General features: G+C 39.8%; 1 protein-coding gene across 1 annotated transcript in view; it reads right to left on the reverse strand.

Moving 5' to 3' along the window:
- Positions 1 to 18847, reverse strand: part of KIF13B (kinesin family member 13B) — a 176153-nt gene that overhangs the window by 130915 nt on the left and 26391 nt on the right. The window contains exons 2-3 of the mRNA XM_015571149.1: positions 5300 to 5312; positions 1909 to 1969 (exon numbers count right to left, since the gene is read on the reverse strand). Coding sequence (XP_015426635.1) covers positions 1909 to 1939 — 31 coding nt within the window. The 5' untranslated portion in view covers positions 1940 to 1969; positions 5300 to 5312. The remainder of the gene's footprint in view (positions 1 to 1908; positions 1970 to 5299; positions 5313 to 18847) is intronic.

The raw sequence follows: 18847 nt of genomic DNA on the forward strand, positions 1-18847 counted from the left end.
GGGCTTGTTGCAGCTGGGGTGTCCTGGATCAGGGTGGGGGTCCCCATTGGGGTGCCTGGCCAGTCTGGGTGAGGGGCTGAGGGCCATTTTCAGGCTGGGACTGAAGCTCCCCATTGCTCCTTTTTTTCTTTTTTTATTCTGGGCCAGCTTTAGCTCTGTCCTCGGCTGCTGAAAACAGGTTTCTGGCCTTTGTTTATCGTCTGTATTTGATACAATGTTGCCGTCCGGCTGGCTGAAGCTCCGCTGAGTAAAGCAGGTTTCTGGGTTTTTTTTAGCTTCTTTATTCGCAACATAGTTGCTGAGAGTTGCAGCTGAGAGGCTGGCAAGTCAGATGGGGAATGTTGGAGTTCTCCGTCACTGAAGCAAGCAAGCCTCCCTGTTCGCATCAGCTGCCTGGCTGCCAGCCGCCATCTTGGCTGCCAGTTAATTTGCATATCTCGGCCCTACTCTGTGAGTGATAGGAGGATTAGCCAATGGGAAGGGTAGCGGAGTGACACTAATTACCATGTTTCTCTTTCATTAGTGTAGATAGGATTGGACCAGCCAGTGTGGCTCAATTGGTTGAGCGTAGGCCCATACAGCAGAGGTCACTAGTTCGATTCCCGGTCAGGGCACATGCCTGGGTTTCGGCCTCCATCCTCAGTAGGGGGGCATGCAGGAGGCAGCTGATTGATGTCTTTCTCTCACTATATATATATATATATGGAGTCAATTGGTCTGAAGTACAGGTAACAACCTGAACTTGCAACTGGTGTTTTTGGTCGAAGGAGGGGAATCACTGGAACCTCTAATCTACACCTGGTTGGTCAGAAGCACAGGTAACAACCTGGACTTGTGATTGGTGTCTGAAGTGAGGTGTGGGGTGGGGGCAGTCTTGTAGGAGTGAACCCTTAACCTGTGGGATCTGATGCTATCTCCAGGTAGACTGTGACAGAATGGAGTTAATTGTAGGACATGCACCTGGTGTCTGCAGCATTGTTTGGTGGCGGTGTTGGGGAAACACCTCTGCCCTTACAAACTGGAAGTGGGATCTGGACACACTTTAAATATGAGAGGCCTGGATGCTGTTATGTTTGTTATGTTTTAAATGCTATAAATAGCATTCCATTATGCCTCACTTCCTTGTTAATTTACCAGATTAGTACATCATCAACATACTTCCGACACTGAAGCATTCTTTAAAGTCATCATTGGACCAGCTAGACCAAATTGACCTTAACTTTTTGAAACAGCTGTAGAACTGCTGTTTCTCATGATAAAAGTCAATACAACATGACACTCAATATTTAAGAGTGATTGCTTAGAAACAGGTGGGGTAAGCAGTTAGGAGTAAAGGAAATAAAAGGCTATCACTGTAGTCCTAAACTTGTGGTGAAAGGGGGCTTGAGACAGTCATCATCAAAGAGAGCAACAGAATAACAGAATTCCAGAGCAAATTTACAAAGAACGTTGTACATTCCTCTTCAATAGAGACAGAAAACAGAACACTGAAAGGGTAAGTGATTTACTCAAAGTCACAGAGGCAGTCAGAAGTAGGGCCTGGGTTAAACTCAAGGTTTCATTTTCTCCGTGGCTTTGCATTCATTACACCAAACTGCCTCTCTAGACCACATCACAGACATCTAAGGGACTCTAAGTGGCTACTGTGTACAACTGGTGCCACATAAGGCCTCGAATGCATGTAAGGTAACCTCAACTGTCTGTCCTATCAATCTAACTTGATCACCTTAAACCAAGAACAGCTCACTGTGAAGTTCCCATTTCCCAACCAATACAAAAACTCTAACAGCAAAGACTAGAGGAAATTCTCTACACAGTTTTTAAAGTTACACAAAATAATACTGACAATTTATAGACAAAAACCATTAAAACACCTTTTCTGTATTATCAGCAGTTAATAGATCTTACCTGCATACTTTTCTCTGACAGATTCATCCATAGACCAGAAACAATGATCGTATGCAAACACCTGTTGAAAAATAAAAATAATAGTATGTATTAAAAGCAAAACCTTTTAAAAAAGAACAAAACTTTAACATACTTATAACATTATAACACTGATAATACTGTTCATAATAGTGAAATAAAAACACTGTCTCAGAATGAAGATTATTAAATTATAGTCTTACAATGCACAACTAAGCACCAAATAGATGATATAAGTTTAATTTCACATGGAAACCTTCACAATGTGAGTAAGAAAAAAAGAGGAGGTTACAAAACAATATGTACAATAAGATGGCTATTATACACACACATATACATAAAGTGTATTTCTGCATAAGATTTGTATTCTTTGTTTTCTTCTTTCTGCTTTTATGTAGTATCTACATTTTTATTTTCTGAGAGAAAACAAAGATTTCCTTAAAAATAAAATGTAGGCACTCTCCTTTCCTGATAGCTCGCCTGTACCTTTCCCTTTCCCTTTCCCTCCTCCCTCTTCCTCCCTGCCCCAAGCACCTTCCTCACTCCCAAGCTCCACGGCCCTTCCTTTACCTCTAAAGCTTGTTTTCCTAAGCCCATTTCTTCTAGGAATTCCTTTTCCACCTCTGTGATTTACCAAATAAATGTTCTCTTACAAAAAATAAAAAATAAAGTAAAATGTAGAGATGATTACTACATCAAGTTGAAAATAGCTATAAAATAGCAGATTCTTTAAATAAAGTATTACACATCCATGTGCAATTTTGTATAGCTTTAAGACTAATAAGAAAATGTTCATATATTAACATAAAAGTTATGAAAGTCTAGACCATAATTCCATATTTGTACAAAAAATCTATACAGCCCAGCCAGAGCATCGTCGTTCTGTGCCTGGTATCTAGAAATAAATTAATTAATTAAAAATAAATAAAAATAAAAACACCTTCAAGAAGGTAAGGATCAGAACACCCATTTTTGTGCAAAACAGCAGGCAGAGGAGGGATGTGCTCCCTGGGAAGGGGCAGGGATGGAAAACACAGGCCAGAAAGGCAAGCCGAAGCTCAAGAGCTTAAAACACCCAAAAGGCAGGAGCCCTGGAGCCCAGAAACTACCACCTAGCTGCAACTAATCCTCAACGTTTTTCCAAAGCAAAACATGTATCTATCAATAATGGTGGGGGTTCTCTATGTTAGCAATTCTCCAACAGGGAGAAGACAAAAAGAAAAAGGAAGGTGGAAGGTCGTCCCCAAGGTCTGTGTATAAAAATGTCAGGTAGGGGCTGCTTTTCCAAGCACATTCATCAGCCAGGGTGAGAATCGTTTCAGGCAGGCTAAGATGAAATAAAATGTAAAGCTCAAATTAAGTTTCTTCTGTTTTAGCTTTCAACTCTCATCTCTGATCATTTTATTTACTTCTATTCTTAATAAGGTTAAGTAGGAACCATCCTGATTCTTCTCTGGGAACCTGAGCACCTCAGGTTCCATCACCATACCTGTATACTTGTCAAGGATCAGGCTCTAAAAGGCAGTCCTCTCTCCATTATTATGAGTTGGTTTCTTTTCTTTCTCTTTTTAATTTAGGGATTCCTTAAACAACTGAATTTCTTATTCTCAATTCCAGATGAGAAGCTATCATTAAAGTAACTATAATAATAGCTGATAAGTCCATGCTAGGCCACTGAGGTACAAAGGGCATCGAGGTAGAAAGAAGTTAAGAACCTGGTAGCTGGCAGGCGGAGGGGCTGGGAGTTGAACCAGCCTTTGAGCCAGCAGTCTGTTCACCAGTAGGCTCTCTACTACGAGGCTAAATGAGTTTTATTCCCCCATTTTTTGAGAGCCCCACAGCCTGGTACAAAGTTGGAAACTAATGAACGCTTAATTCATATTTACTAACAACACTGAATGGTCTTCTTTAAGTTTTAGCAATTTTATAAATTATTTTAAGAATTTTCCAGCCATGGATTTCCTAAAGCAGACAAGCCCTTTTCTTTATAAAACACCATTTTCCCTTAACTATTCTAATAAAAACTTTTTTTCAAGTAACAGAGAAGAAACACACATTCATTATAACAAAGTCAAATAACACAGAAGCATAAAGTGAAAAATAAAGGCCTCCCATTCACCAAGCATACCACTCCCTAGAGGTAACCAATGTTAATAACATGGTGTTGGTTCTTCCATAGTTTTTATATCAACACATTTTCTTTAAACATTAATATACAGTTGAATTAAATAAAACATGAATAGTTTTAAAATAGTCATATGATGTCTCCTCACATCTTTACTGCAATCTCCAGCCCCTGCTCTAACAAAAAAATAAGAAAACAAAAATAATCCAACACCGACCTGGCCAGTGTGGCTAAGCTGGTTGGAGTGTTGTCCCATACACTGAAGGGTCTCGAGTTCAATTCCTGGTCAGAGCACATGCCCAGATTTCCGGTTTAATCCCCAGTCAGAGTGCATGCAGAGGCAACCAATGGATCTCTCTCACATCAATGAGTGCATGAAGAGGCAACCAATGGATCTCTCTCACATCAATGTATCTTTCTTTCCCTCTCCCTTCCTCTCTCTCTCTCTAAAATCAATAAAAAAAATAATAATCCAGCACCTTTACATAGAAAAAAATGACATAAAACTAATAAAATTAGTTTTACATATATAAAGAAATGAGTGCCATAAAAAAACTATTTTTTTTAATCATTCAGAGTTCCAAATAGCCAGGCCTATACATATTTTAGCAACAATAATAGAGAATGGAATTACAATTCAACTATGGACTCAAAAAAAGAATTCTAAGAATGCAGATAAAAATCTGAATTTCCTGGAAGGTTTCAAGTAACTTCAGAGAATGGTCAATTCAAAAATATAGTTCTGGTGCCCACTTTGGCACACCTATAAATTCCCTGAGATACAGGAACTGACGCAATCCAAGGAAGTTTCTTTAGAATCTGGGCTCAAATCTAAGATGAAAGCATGTTCCCTTCTGAGGAAGCTGTGGGCCAGGGCAGGTTTCTGTTGGCCTGAGAATGAGTCCCCAGCTGTCTCGGGAGCAACAAAGATGAGTCTGCCTAGTGCAGTTCTGACCACAGATTGGAACAACAGGTTTTGAGCCAATCCATGGTGAACAGCAGAGCACAAAAGGAATCTGTGTTGCTGTTGCCAGGAAACTGGCCATAATTGGTCAAAGTACAAATACAGTTTTTCCATAACGCTCCAGTCCCTCTTATGCCAATAAATGGCTTCGGATTTATGAATAGGCTGATTACTTTTACCGAAGTGGCAAAGAGACAATACTTTTTGAAAAGAAAATTGCCAGTACCTCAAAAATATGCACCCCAGATATTAACAAGCTTCACATAATACACCAAATCTCTTACCTTTGGCTGGCTTCTGAGTTCCCCAAAGAGATGTCATTGTTGACATGAAAGAAAAGGGAAAAGGTTTAAGAAAAACTTTTTTAGTTAAAGATTCTTTTTGAAGGGTAAAAAATGATAATAAACATCATGTAAAATTTTATTAAGACGACAACATGTTAATTTTAAAATCAAACAGCAATTTAAAATATAGGATCAATTAACTAGTAGGGTAGAGTGCTAATTATAGAAAACTAACTTGTGCCTCTATGTTAGAAAAAAGATTAATTATAATTTTTATTTTTATTTTTAAAATACTAATATTTCTGCCTTATACATTCTTTTATCCTTGTATATGTCTTATAAGTACATATGCAAAAATCTTTACTTTTTATCATCTTATTTCACTTCCAATTAGTTTTCTCTACTTTGATACAGCAGCAGCTTCCTCTCTTTCTACATAGGCCCTTCTACACAAAATGAATTTGAAGAAAAATAAGTTAAAGAAACACCTAATTTTTTTTGCCAGTGAATTTACTGAATTACTCACCTATTACTTACTTTCTATGCTTCCTCAGTTGCTTCTAACCCCCTTCCCTCTCAAAACTGCCACTTACATCTATCTCCTCAAGTACAGGAATATAACTCAATCCAGTGTAATTCTGAGATAGTTTCAAACTTAGAGTAAAATCATAAAGAAAGCACAAGGAACTCCCTTCACCCAAATTCACCAATTGTTAACACTGCCATGGCTAATATATCATTCTTCCCAGCCACTCTCCTCCTCTCAATATAGCTACATATATACACATACACATATACACACATATATTATTTCTTTCTCAACCATCTGAGAGTAAGTTACAGACATGCTCCTTTCAGCTCTAAACACTTCAGTGTAGAATTCCTAAAAACAATGATGTTCACTTACAAACCAACAGTACAATATCAAAATCAGGAAACTGAAGAATAAATGAAAGTACTTTTGAAACTAGAGTGAAACAGGAACAATGATTGGAACTTTGGGAATAGTTGGTCTCTCTCAGAGGATCAAAATGCCAGCTCAAACCGAAAATTACATGAAAATGCTTCCCTCCAACTGTCTATCAATCTTCTGGTCCTTTGTCTCATACAATATTTTCTCCTAAAATGACTTCAATGTGCTATTTGTATTAGACAATTTCAGTAAGAACACTAAAACACAAAGGAACACCTCACAAATGAGTGACAGTTGTCTAATAGATTTTGTAGTAATAGCTAATGTGGCTAATATATAAAAGAAAATAATTTCTCTGGAATAAGAGATATGGGAAACCGTCCCTAGGAAACGACTTGTGAAATACCACTAGAAGTTACTGACATATGCTATCATCTCTTTATAGTCTTTAGAGGCAAAGCGGATTCTCATTGATTGCAGACAGCTTAGTTGTAACCCTGGCTGGAGGTCGGAACAGAGCCAGCACACATGAAACGCTTACGTTAGACCAGGCACATGGCACGCTACTTCACTTAATTCCACAATAACTGGGCAAACCACTACTATTATTCCAGTTTTACAGATGAGAAACTTAAGGCTTGACCTGTCCAAGATACAATAATAAGCAGCAATGACTCTGGGATGCAAAACTAGGTCTTCTGACTCCCAAGTCCATGTTCTTTTCCTCTCCCACAATGGTCAAAACAGTCGCGTCAAGTTTCTTCTAGATTTAAGAATCTATGAGTCATATATTAATAACTGCTTCCATTAACAGAAATATTTTCCATGTTTAATTTCCCCCATTCTAATTATTACCCAATAAAAGATCACCACTTGGTGCCTATGCCAATGTAAGTGTACTTATTCATTCTATTCACAAAAACTCTAACCTGTCTTTTCTGGGAGAAAAATAAGATATGTGGTATAATATTTCAATTTTAAATAAAATAGTTTTGCACAAAAATCAGCTCTTCCTAGGCAACAACCAACAAATACTAAATTTGATAATATATGACACATAGCAGAAGATTTCATGGGATTAACCTGTATTTAGAACATAATAATAAAAACAGAAACAAACTAGTAAATTAATTACAGGGCTAAGTTTCCAGTCAGGGATTCTGGTGGCTACAACAGTAAAGCTCAAATAACCTACAGAGCCACTGGAAACCCAAAGATGTAATTACAGCTCTGTACAAAAAATAAATAAGTAAATTAATTAATTAAACAAAACCTTTCAAAATGTAGTTGCAGTGTCTCACTTATCCCAAAGTTCCTCAATAAGAAACCTCAGCTAACCAGATCACAGTGGAGATTTAGAAAGCAAGGAAAATCACCCCTAACCAATCAAAAGAGACGTCACAAGGTAAAAGCATGAAAGTCTTAGTTTCTCAGCTGAGTTTAATTACTTTATATTGTGGTTGTGGCTTAACTTCATTTTTGAAATACCTTCAGACTTACGAAAAGTTCCAAAAATAGTACAAATAATTCCTGTCTACCGTTCATCCAGCTTCCTCAAATGTTAACACCTCATATAACCAGTTATAATGATCAAAACCAGGAAATCAACCATCAACAAGATTTATTAAATGATCTAGAGCCAACCTTTTTTTGCCAACTGCCCCACTGATGTCTTTTTTCTGGTGCAGGATCACACATCGCATACAATTGTCACATCTCCTCCAACCTGGGACAGTTTGACTCTCATGACCCTGACACTTGAGGAGTACTGACCAGTTACTTTGTAGAATGTCCCTTAATCTGAGTCTGTCTAATGCTTCCTCATGACTAAGTTCAGGTTACGCACTTTGGCAAGCACAACACAAAAGCAATGCCATGCCCTGCTCAGTGCGTCATACCAGAGGCACATGATGATGTCCCTGCCTCATTACTGAGGATGGTAACCTCTGACCACTTGGTTACAGTTGTATCTGCTAGGTTTCTCCATTGTAACATTATTAATTTTCCCTCTGTACATTTTTCTTGTGGGGGAGACTGAGACTACATAAATACAATATCTTACCGTACTTTCACCCACAAATCTTAGCACCCATTGATGAGTCCTGCCTGCAACAAATGCTGCTTCCCACATGGTGACTGTCTAGTTACTGAAGATGTTAACAGCCCACGTGGACCAACATGGATGGATGTGCTTTTTAGGAAGAGGACAGCCTGGAAACAACAAATGATTTGGTTGCATCTATGAATCAGCTACTCACTTCCTTCTTTTTACTCATCTGGCTTATGCTCATTTCTTATTTAAATAATAAATCACACCAAAAAATTAAGTCAAATTATATTCCTAACATTTAGAATGCCACCCTCTGAAGAAGAAACTTAGTGATGATTTTATATATGTTAGTGATCTTGTTCATTTTTATTAACATTCCTGGCAATTACACAAATAAAACTGATGTTGAGTCCAAAAATAAACCACAAAGTATTGTGTATGTGTAAAACACAAAGCAATGTCAGTAGAATGATGTAATAAATCAATTACTGCTGTCAACTACCAAAAATCAAACATTATACCAAATACCATCACTTCTTTTAATTTTAAAGATTTAAGTTTCTGAAACCTTCACAATTAGAAATATTTGGAATCTCTGTTTTAACAAGATCCCACTCCACCCCACTCTATTATGGATGTATACATCACAAAGAGCTTATTCTAATACAGCCAAACTACGTAATGATGTTGTTGCTTTCTTGGACTTAGCTGGCAGTACCAGCAACTGAACAACAATCTGTGTGATGATCATCACTTTTTCTGTCACCCCTCCCCCAGTGTGCTTGTCACATAAAAAATAAAGCTGACCCAACTGAAAATTTAGATACTGACAAGACTCACAAAGGAGGCTTATCAATCGTTGCTCATCTAGCCAACTTAATAAGTACAAATATCACTAAAAGCCCTATTCACTGTTTCTTCGACATTTGGAATACTCCATTCAATTTTGAAGAATTAATTTTTAAAGTATCAGTAATAGAGTGGGGTATTTTGGAGAATAGCATTCAGGATATAGAGGGGTTTAAAAACGCTACCACTGAAAGAATAAATCAAAGCACTGGAACTATGTAGCCTGGACCAGAGCAGACTAAAGGAAGACATGATGCCCACCTTCAGAGGTGAGAAGATTCACACTCTTAGGGTAAGGGGGAAAGCAGACTTGTTCTAGGTCACTTCAGAGACTAGAACTCCGGCAGGACCTGCTGGAGAAAGTTAAAATAAGAGGGAATATCTCTTTAATGTAATTAGCACTGTGGGTTGTTGTTTTTGTTTTTTTAAAAAAAGAAACAGTATGTTCCCATCAGTGGAATTATCTAAAGCGAGAATAGGAGAGCATCTAATGAGGATGTAGAATGAATGAGATGTTACACAAGATTACTTATATAACTTTTTATTTACAACAAAAAAACGAACATTAAGCATCCAACAAGTTACTAGTATATTTCAACATTTCTATCAGTGACACTTGCAGAACACTAGTACATCAAACGTTAACCAAGCTAGGTGGTGCATCATACCCCACATCACACCCTTAGAAGATTCCTCCTCTCCAGCAAGCTAGTTAATTTCCTGTATTCCACAGACCTACACTCAGATAATGCCACTCCCACTAACAACTGTTTATATAAGTCCTACTCATGTGAGAAAAATTCAGAGCAAATTCATTCTCCTTCAAAAATCCTTCCACAAGAACCCTAACCAAAAGTGAGTTTTTCTTCCCCAATTCCTGTAAGTCAAAATAATCTCTACTGCCCAGGTATTATCTATCATTTTGCCACATGATATAAACTTTTTAACATATGGGTCAGCTGGATAGACTATTGAAATACTCTTAGACTCCAAGCAAAGAAAGGTCTTATAATTTTTACTTTTCTCAGTATTTATTGTTATCTAAGGTTTCACAATTTATCATTCTACTAGAGGCCCAGTGCACAAAATTTGTACACTCGAAGTGGGGTGGAGTCCCTCAGCCCAGCCTGCACCCTCTCACAGTCCAGAGCTCTTAGGGGATATCTGACTGACATCCAGGGGGAGCAGGTCTAAGCCAGCAGTCGGACATCCTTAGCACTGCTGAGGAGGCGGGAGAGGCTCCCGCCACCACTGCTATGCTCGCCAGCCATGAGCCTGGCTTCTGGCTGAGCGGCACTCCCTCTATAGGAGCACACTGACCACCAGGGGTCAGCTCCTGAATTGAGTGTCTGCCCCCTCATGGTCAGTGCATGTCATAGCAACTGGTAGTTTTGCATATTAGCCTTTTATTATATAGGCCTGACCGACGCCTAACTGCTCCCCTGTCAGCCTGATTGCCCCTGACTTCCCTCCCCTGCAGCCTAGTCTCCCGCAACTGCCCTCCTCTGCTGACCCGGTCACCCCTAACTACCCTCCTCTGCTGACCTGGTCACCCCTAACTGCCCTCTCCTGCGAGCCTGGTCCTCCCCAACGGCCCTCCCCAGCTGGCCTGTTCGCCCACAGCTGCCCTCCCCTGCTGGCCAGCTTGTGTCCACATGGGGGCGGCCATCTTGTGTGTTGGAGTGATGGTCATATTACCTCTTTATTATATAGGATAAGTCATCCGCTTCCTTGATTGTAGTAATGTGCTGAGATTTCTCCATGACTGAATTGGATTTATGTGGAAAAGGTTTTTACTGAATATGAAATTAATTAACTCTCCTGTCCCCTCCCCTCACCCTTTCTAGATCCAGTTCCATACTTCAGTCTCCAAACCAGAGGTCACACCCTCAAGGTCCACAAGCCCAATATAGCCCACAGCTGTATTTTTTTTTTTTAGTCCTCACAGTATTGACCAAAAGTAGAAAATCAGAAGATTTCACATTAAAATTCTCTTGAAAATTCAGAAGATCTGGAAACACAAGGCCTGAATTCCCACATACTGACACTGCTATCTTCCACATGGACCTGCCAGGCAGGCAGCCGAGTTTCAAATTCCTGCTACTAAGAAAGAAAACAGAACAGGATTTTCTTCATATTCAAAGAAATTAGAGACTCACAAATTCACATCAAAAAAGAGATGGGCCCTAACCGGTTTGGCTCAGTGGATAGAGCGTCGGCCTGCAGCCTGAAGGGTCCCAGGTTCGATTCCAGTCAAGGGCATGTACCTTGGTTGCGGGCACATCCCCAGTAGGGGGTGTGCAGGAGGCAACTGATCGATGATTCTCTCTCATCAATGTTTCTAACTCTCTATCCCTCTCCCTTCCTCTCTGTAAAAAATCAATAAAAATATATTTTTTTAAAAAAAGAGATGGTTTCCAAATCTAATCCCAAGAATCTAAAATGGAGTGCCACCACAATCATATCAGGACTACACTACAGAGTCTGCCCACCCAATTACATAATGCGATCCCCTTTAATTCCTCAACACACAAACCTGGCTATCAAGTCCTAAACCAGGAATCCCAAACTCAAATGTCACTTGCAGCAATAATGTCATTAGAATCAGTAGCCCTTGTCCTTACAATAAGCATATTATAAAGAAATTCATATATTTAGAACTCAGACTTAAATTGGAAAACCCTGAAACTTCTGGGGGAACAAAAGCATACTTTAAAAGGCCTGGAGCACATACATTGTGTACACTCAATAAACGTTAGATATCATTATTATGATGTTGATCCATGATGCAATGGGGTTTAAGTCAGCTAGCAGATTGAAATTTCTAGCTCATTGCTAGAATTACTCCCCAAATACATTGCCTATTGAAGATTTCCTTAGCTACCTTATGTGGAGAGGTAATTTCCATTCCCAACTAAATAATTACTACTTACAAGGGCATAAACTGCTTAATTAACTGAAGATTACTGTGTTTACCCCTTTCCTGGAATATGGTTTTCATCTTTGAAATGTCTCTCAAACCCATTCACTCTTTCATTCAGCAGTATTTACTGAGTATCTATATATATAAAAGCCTAAGCAACCGGCCAACCAGCTGGTGGCTATGATGCACATTGACCACCAGGGAACAGATTGTCAATGCAGGAGCGGAAACCACAGTCATGGAAACATGGAACAGACTGATGAATCTCAGAGGGAAGGAGGGGAGAGCGGGAAGAGATTAACCAAAGATCTTATATGCCTGCCCTGCGGGTATCATGCCGAAACCAGCTCTCCGACATCCCCCAAGGGGTCCGGATTGCTAGAGGGCACAGGCCAGGCCAAGGGACCCCACCAGTGCACGAATCCATGCACCGGGCCTCTAGTCTACTGTAAGACAGGTGCTAATCTCAATATTGGAGAAACTGTTGAGCAAATCAGATAAAAACCCTAGCACTATAAGATTTCAAATTCTATTACAATAGAATAAATAAACAAATATAAAATATAATAGTGCTATAGAAAAAAGTAAAACGGCAAAGGGGACAGGGGGTAAAGAGGGGAGCTGGGGTTGACCTTTTGGTCAGGAGAAACTTCATGGAATGGCATCTGCACAGAGGCCTGTGGGAAGTAATGGAGTGAGCCATACAATTAAGCAGCACACACAGTAATGCCTTATTTCATCTCCCCCTAGGTCTGTCCACCACATAGCTTCCTAACTGTGCTCTAGCTGCCTCCAGTCTCTTTTCTACGATTCTTCACTCACCCAATATGTATCTAAACCACATAGGACTGATTGGGTCATAATTCTGCGTAAAACCCTTCACTGGCTCCCTATTCCCTATAAGATATAATTCAAACTCCTTAAGCAAGAAAGGCTCTTCACGCCGGCCTGTGTAGCTCAGTGGTTGAGCATTGACCTGTGAACCAGGAGGTTATGGTTCGATTCCCGGTCAGGACATATGCCCAGGTTACAGGCTCTGTTCCAGTCGGTCTCCAGTGTGGGGTATGCCGGAGGTAACCAATCAATGATTCTCTCTCATCATTGATGTTTCTATTTCTTTCCTTCTTCCTTCCTCTCTGAAATCAATATATATATATTTATTTATTTATTTTTATTTTTTAAAGAACGGCTTTCCACAATATCACCTCTTCCCACCTCTCCAGAGACAGAGATGTGAAATCTGAGAAGCTGAGACAGCTGGAATTTGCTGGCCAGAGAGAAGGAAGAAATCCAGAGAAAGAACACAGGAATCTGACCCTCTCCCCCATCTTAGACTGAATACTAAATTGTACAGGCAGGTAAGACTCGAAGTGGCCATATATACATATACACTATCTGGGAAAGAACTACTATTGGAAAAGAAAGTGTAGAATGAACAATTTCCAGAGCTCATACAGGGACAAGAGTTATAACCAGCCACAGTAGAAAGATCTTAAACACTAGGGGGCATTTGGCATAGAGCCCAGAAAGCCCACAAGTTAGGATTAGAGCTAAACTCATCCTAGTAAAAAGGCTACTCTGGCCCCAACCCAACAAAGCGTTAAACAAGCCAAGCCCTAGCCAGTTTGAATCAGTGGATAGAGCATCGGAGGGTCCTTGGTTCAATTCTGGTCAAGGGCACATACCTCAGTTACAGGCTCCATACCAACCCTGGTCAAGGTCCATGTGGTATGCAACCAATCGATGTGTCTCTCTCACATCAATGTTTCTCTCTGTATGCCTCTCCCTTTCCCTTCCACTCTCTCTAAAAAATCAATGGAAAAAAATATCCTCAGCTATTAATTTTTAAAAAAGCTATAGAAAGAGGAAAAAGAATTATGGATTAACTTGAGGTCACTACCAGGAAGTAGCAATGTTTTACAGCCTAAGAACAAAGCTGTATAGATAGATATTGTGAGGAACAAAAAAAACGCCTGAACGAGCAAGAGCCTGAGAGAACCCCAAACCAAGAAAATCCCTACATTAGACAAAAAGGATTGTTTAAACTACATGCATCAATAATCATCCAGGTTTCATTACGCTTTGTGTGAATTAGACAATAATGGGCTACTGAAGAGATTGGAAAGAGGAATCAAATAATCACAAAGTTCAATCAAAACCTTGGCATTTTCTTAAGAGCTACCAATTCTGATGCCTTTAAAAAATGCAATAGCCCTGGCCACTGTGACTCAGTTGGTTGGGTGTCTCCCTGTGCACCTAAAGGTTGCCAGTTCAATTTCCAGTCAGGACACAGGCCCAGGTTGCAGGCTCCAATTCCAATAGGGGGTGTGCAGAAGGCTGCTAATCCAGTATTTCCCTCTCACATTGATTTTTCTCTCTCTCTCCCAATCCCTTCCCCTCTCTTTAAAAATCAATTTTTTAATCTAAAAAAAATGCTATTATTTTAAAAATATAAACAACTTAATATATTCTAAATATAGGTGTATGTGGGTTTTTAACAGTTTTATTGAGATATAATATATATACCACAAAATCATTCATTCTCAGTGAACAATTCAATGAATTTTAGTAAATGGACAGAGCTGTGCACCCTTCACCACAATCTACTTTGAGAACATTTTCCTCACTCCAAAACGTTCTCTCAATCTGACTGCATTCAACTACAGGTCCTACCCCCAGCCTCAGACAACCACTGATCCGCTTTCCATTCTTCGTCTTTTCTGGACATTTGATATACTAGGTGTACCAGTTAATAATGCAGATTTTTCAATAGATGGAGTTACACATATGTTGATATATATGCGATCTGATATGTATGCTATTTTGTTGTATTGACAGCAAGCTTCAAAACTTCCTATGTCAAATTTGCTGAAGGTGTTAACATCATAGATATTTTTATGCTTAAAAATGTTGAATTTCATGCCAAAAAAAAGAGCATTTGCAGAAAGATTAAAGAAAGTCTTTTTTGCATCAAATTGTGACTGGCAATGAAAAGTGGATTTAATTTTGAGAATCCCACATGCACAAAATCATGGGTTGAATCAGGTCAACCGTCAACATCGACTGCAAGGCCAAATTGCTTCGGAAAAAAGACAATGCTCTGCGTTTGGTGGGATCAGAAAGGTGTGGTGTATTATGAGACTCTAAAACTAGGTGAAACCGTTAATAATGATCACTACCCACAACAAATAATCAATTTGAACCGCACTTTGATCATGAAACGACCAGAATGTTCCAGAAGACATGGCAAAGTAATTTTGCTTCATGATAACGCACCATCACACACTTCAAAACAAGTTAAAGACACGCTAAAAGATCATCTTGCCTGGGAAGTATTAACCCACCCGCCATATTCACCAGACCTTGCTCCTTCAGATTACCACTTGTTCCGATCAATGGCACATGCACTTTCTGAGCAGCATTTCAAACCATGCAAAAAAGTGAAAAATTGGGCCTCTGAATGGTTTGCCTCAAAACAAGAAAAGTTCTATTGGGACAGTATCCACAAAGTACCTGAAAGATGGGGAAATGTGTAGCTAGCAATGGACATTATTTTGAAAAAAAGCACTTTTGATGTTTCTTTTGAAATTATCGTGTTTTCTTTGATATCAAAATCCGCATTATTAACCAGTACACCTGGTAAATGGAATCATACAAAATGTGGTCTTCTGCATCTGGTGTCTTTCACTTAGCATGGTTGTGAGGTTCACCCCAAGCCTACAGTCATGGGAACTGAAGTTGTTGATCAGAAGCGTTCCTCCCATACTTCCTCAATGTCGCCTTGCCTCTCCCAAGCCTTGTAAAAATAGACTGGGTAAGGAAGGTTTGAGTAGATATAAAAGAGATGTCTAATGGAGCTAGAGGGGGAAAAAAAGTCATGGCATTCATAATGGCATGTTATCAGTTCCCCGTTCCTTTGCATTGATGCTGAAGAGTATTCTGTTCATCCATTCCCCAGGTGATAGGCATCTGGGTTATTTCCAGTTGGGGGCTATTCTAAATAGAAGACTTTCATTTCCTTTGCATAGATACCAAGGAGAAGAGCAGTTGGGTCACAGGGTAAGTGTATATCTACCATTTTAGGACGCAATCAAGCTGTTTTCCAAAGCGTCTGTACCATTTTACATTCCCACACGCAATACAGTTAGAGTTGCTCCACATCTTCACCATCACTTAGTACTGTCTGTCTTATATATAGTTAGCCTTTCAAGTGGGTATGAAATGGCACCTCATCAAGAGACTTTAATTTGCATTTCCATTAGGACCAATGAATAAAGTTGAAACCCTTTTAAGAAGTGTTTCTATTTCACTTCAAAGGCAAAAAAAAAAATAATTCTCACAATGAAGTTTCTATCTATATGTTTAGACTATTACAAGGATTGGCAAACTCCTGCTCAAATCCACACTTTTTCCTAGTTCTCATTCATACTTAGTTCTCTATACCATTTCTATTACTTCATTTATTACTTTTATCTCTAACCACTTTTGAGCTCCTTCACAGTTTTTGTGAAGACATTCATTTTTATTCCCTTAGATACCTAAGAGTAAGGCTGTGGGGTCATATGGTCAGCATGTATTTAACTTCACACTTAATACTTGTTTTACGGTCCATATGTGTAAAACTGCCTAATTAAAATTCAGGTCAATCTGTTTTGGACCAAGATCAATATGTACAAATTTATTTTAGTAATTACTGGCATCCACACTGGATGATTCAGCACATACATCTGAATCACTATGTCAAAGTACTCTTTTATTGCATTAGGTCTAACTATTAAAACACCTATAATCAGATGGTGCCATGGACTTAACAGCTGAAGTCCTAAGAAGCTATCAATCCTATAAAGAGGTAATATGCAAATTGACCATCACACCCTCACACAACTTGGCTGCCCCCATGTGGTCAAAAAATGGCCATCCCCATATGGTCACTACATGTGGCCTCCACAAGATGGCCAACAGGAAGACAGTTGTGGTTGATCAAGCCAGCAGGGGAGGGCAGTTATGGGTGACCAGGCCAGCAGAGGAGGGCAGTTGGGGACGACCGGGCCTGCAGGGGAGGGCAGTTAGGGGTGACCAGGCTGGCAGAGGAGGGCAGTTAGGGGCAACCAGGCCTGCAGGGAAGGGCAGTTGTGGGGGGGACGGGACCAAGCCTGCAGGGGAGGGCAGTTAGAGGCAATCAGGCCAGCAGGGAAGGGCAGTTAGGGGGTGATCAGGCTGGCAGGCAGAAGCGGTTAGGGGCAATCAGGCAGGAGGCAGACAAGCAGTTGGGAGCCAGCAGTCCCAGATTATGAAAGGGATGTCCAACTGCCAGTTTAGGCCCGATCCCACAGGAATTGGGCTTAAACCGGCAGTCGGACATCCCCTGAGGGATCCCAGATGGGAGAGGGTGCAGACTGGGCTGAGGGACACCCTTCCCCCACCCCCTGCACAAATTTTGTGCACCGGGCCTCTAGTGTAAATAATAAAATAACAAATCACTAGATATTAAATACCTTGTCTTCATGGCAGGATTCTGTAGGAAAAAGCACTCTACACTTGCAGTTAGGGCTAGAAACCCTTCATTGAGTTTTCATTCTGCATTGCATTAGCTTTGTGATCCTAACAGTCACTTAACCACATCAGACCTCTCTGCTACTTCAGTAATCAAGTGGGGCTACTCCTACATACTCAATGTCACACTTCTGTACAATTTCATGTAGGGACAGGGCAAGGGACAGAGCTTAGGAGCTCGGCTTGGGTTCAAATCTAGATTCAATATATGTTCATTCTCTTACCAGGTCCAAGAATTACTGCAGATGCATTCATGTACTCTTTTCTTTAACCCTCACAACAATCCTAAAGGATAGATCCTATTATTTTCCTCATTTTACAAGTCGGGAAACTAAGGCTCAGAAAGATTAAGTAACTTGCTCAAGGTCAACAATTAAATACAGTACTCAATTGGGGATTCAAACCAAGGGTGAAGCAATACTCTGCTGAAGGGACAAAATCAAAAACATAGGTCTGGTGAGACCAGCAATACTGCATTTTCTTTCCGGAACCAAGTTGCTAAAATCAAGTACATGTAGTGGCTCTTTCTTCCCTTCATTAGTTTTCATGTTTTATTTCTGCCTTCCTTCCCTCCTTCCCCCCCTCCCCACCCCCCGCACAAAATATGGTTTCCTGATTAGGCAAACAAACATCTAGAAAATGTGTTCCAGTCCCCAAGTAGACTAAGTGATGTGTGATGTAGGAGCAGAGGGGATACAGGTATCTAGGTAGTAGAGTTGTCTCGCCTACCTAACAAATTAGCAAAATACATCAATTTTTGTGCAACACAGAGGAGACAGGGGATGTGGGGAACAGGGACACAGGGCATGGGAAATATCTTAGAGAAGAAAAAAACACCTTGGCTATGTCCCAAGTTATAGCCATCCAGCTCTTAAAGAAACAGGATACCTTCAGGACTTATGATATTCTTCAACCAAGCTAAAATGTTTTGAAGAAAGCAGCAATCTCTGAATGCATTAATTTAAGGACAAAGGGGAAAAAAGTACTGGAAGCTTTTGAATGCAAATTTAGAATCTTGGAAATAAAAAAGTAAACGAGGATATGAATTCTTAAAATTAAAACTCAATTTACATACAACATGTGACCAGTACCACATATAGGAGGTATAAAAGCAGATTCGTTTTTGTGCACTCACCTTCATACATGAGTGTATCTGCAGATAACCAGATGAAATACCAGAATATTAATCAGTGTTCCCAATTCCCAGCAGTGTTAAAAGGAGACTTGCCTAAGAAACTTGCTTGTATAACTGTTGAAATT

Source organism: Myotis davidii, unplaced genomic scaffold, assembly GCF_000327345.1.
Source record: "Myotis davidii unplaced genomic scaffold, ASM32734v1 scaffold524, whole genome shotgun sequence".
NCBI classification, from domain to species: domain Eukaryota; kingdom Metazoa; phylum Chordata; class Mammalia; order Chiroptera; family Vespertilionidae; genus Myotis; species Myotis davidii.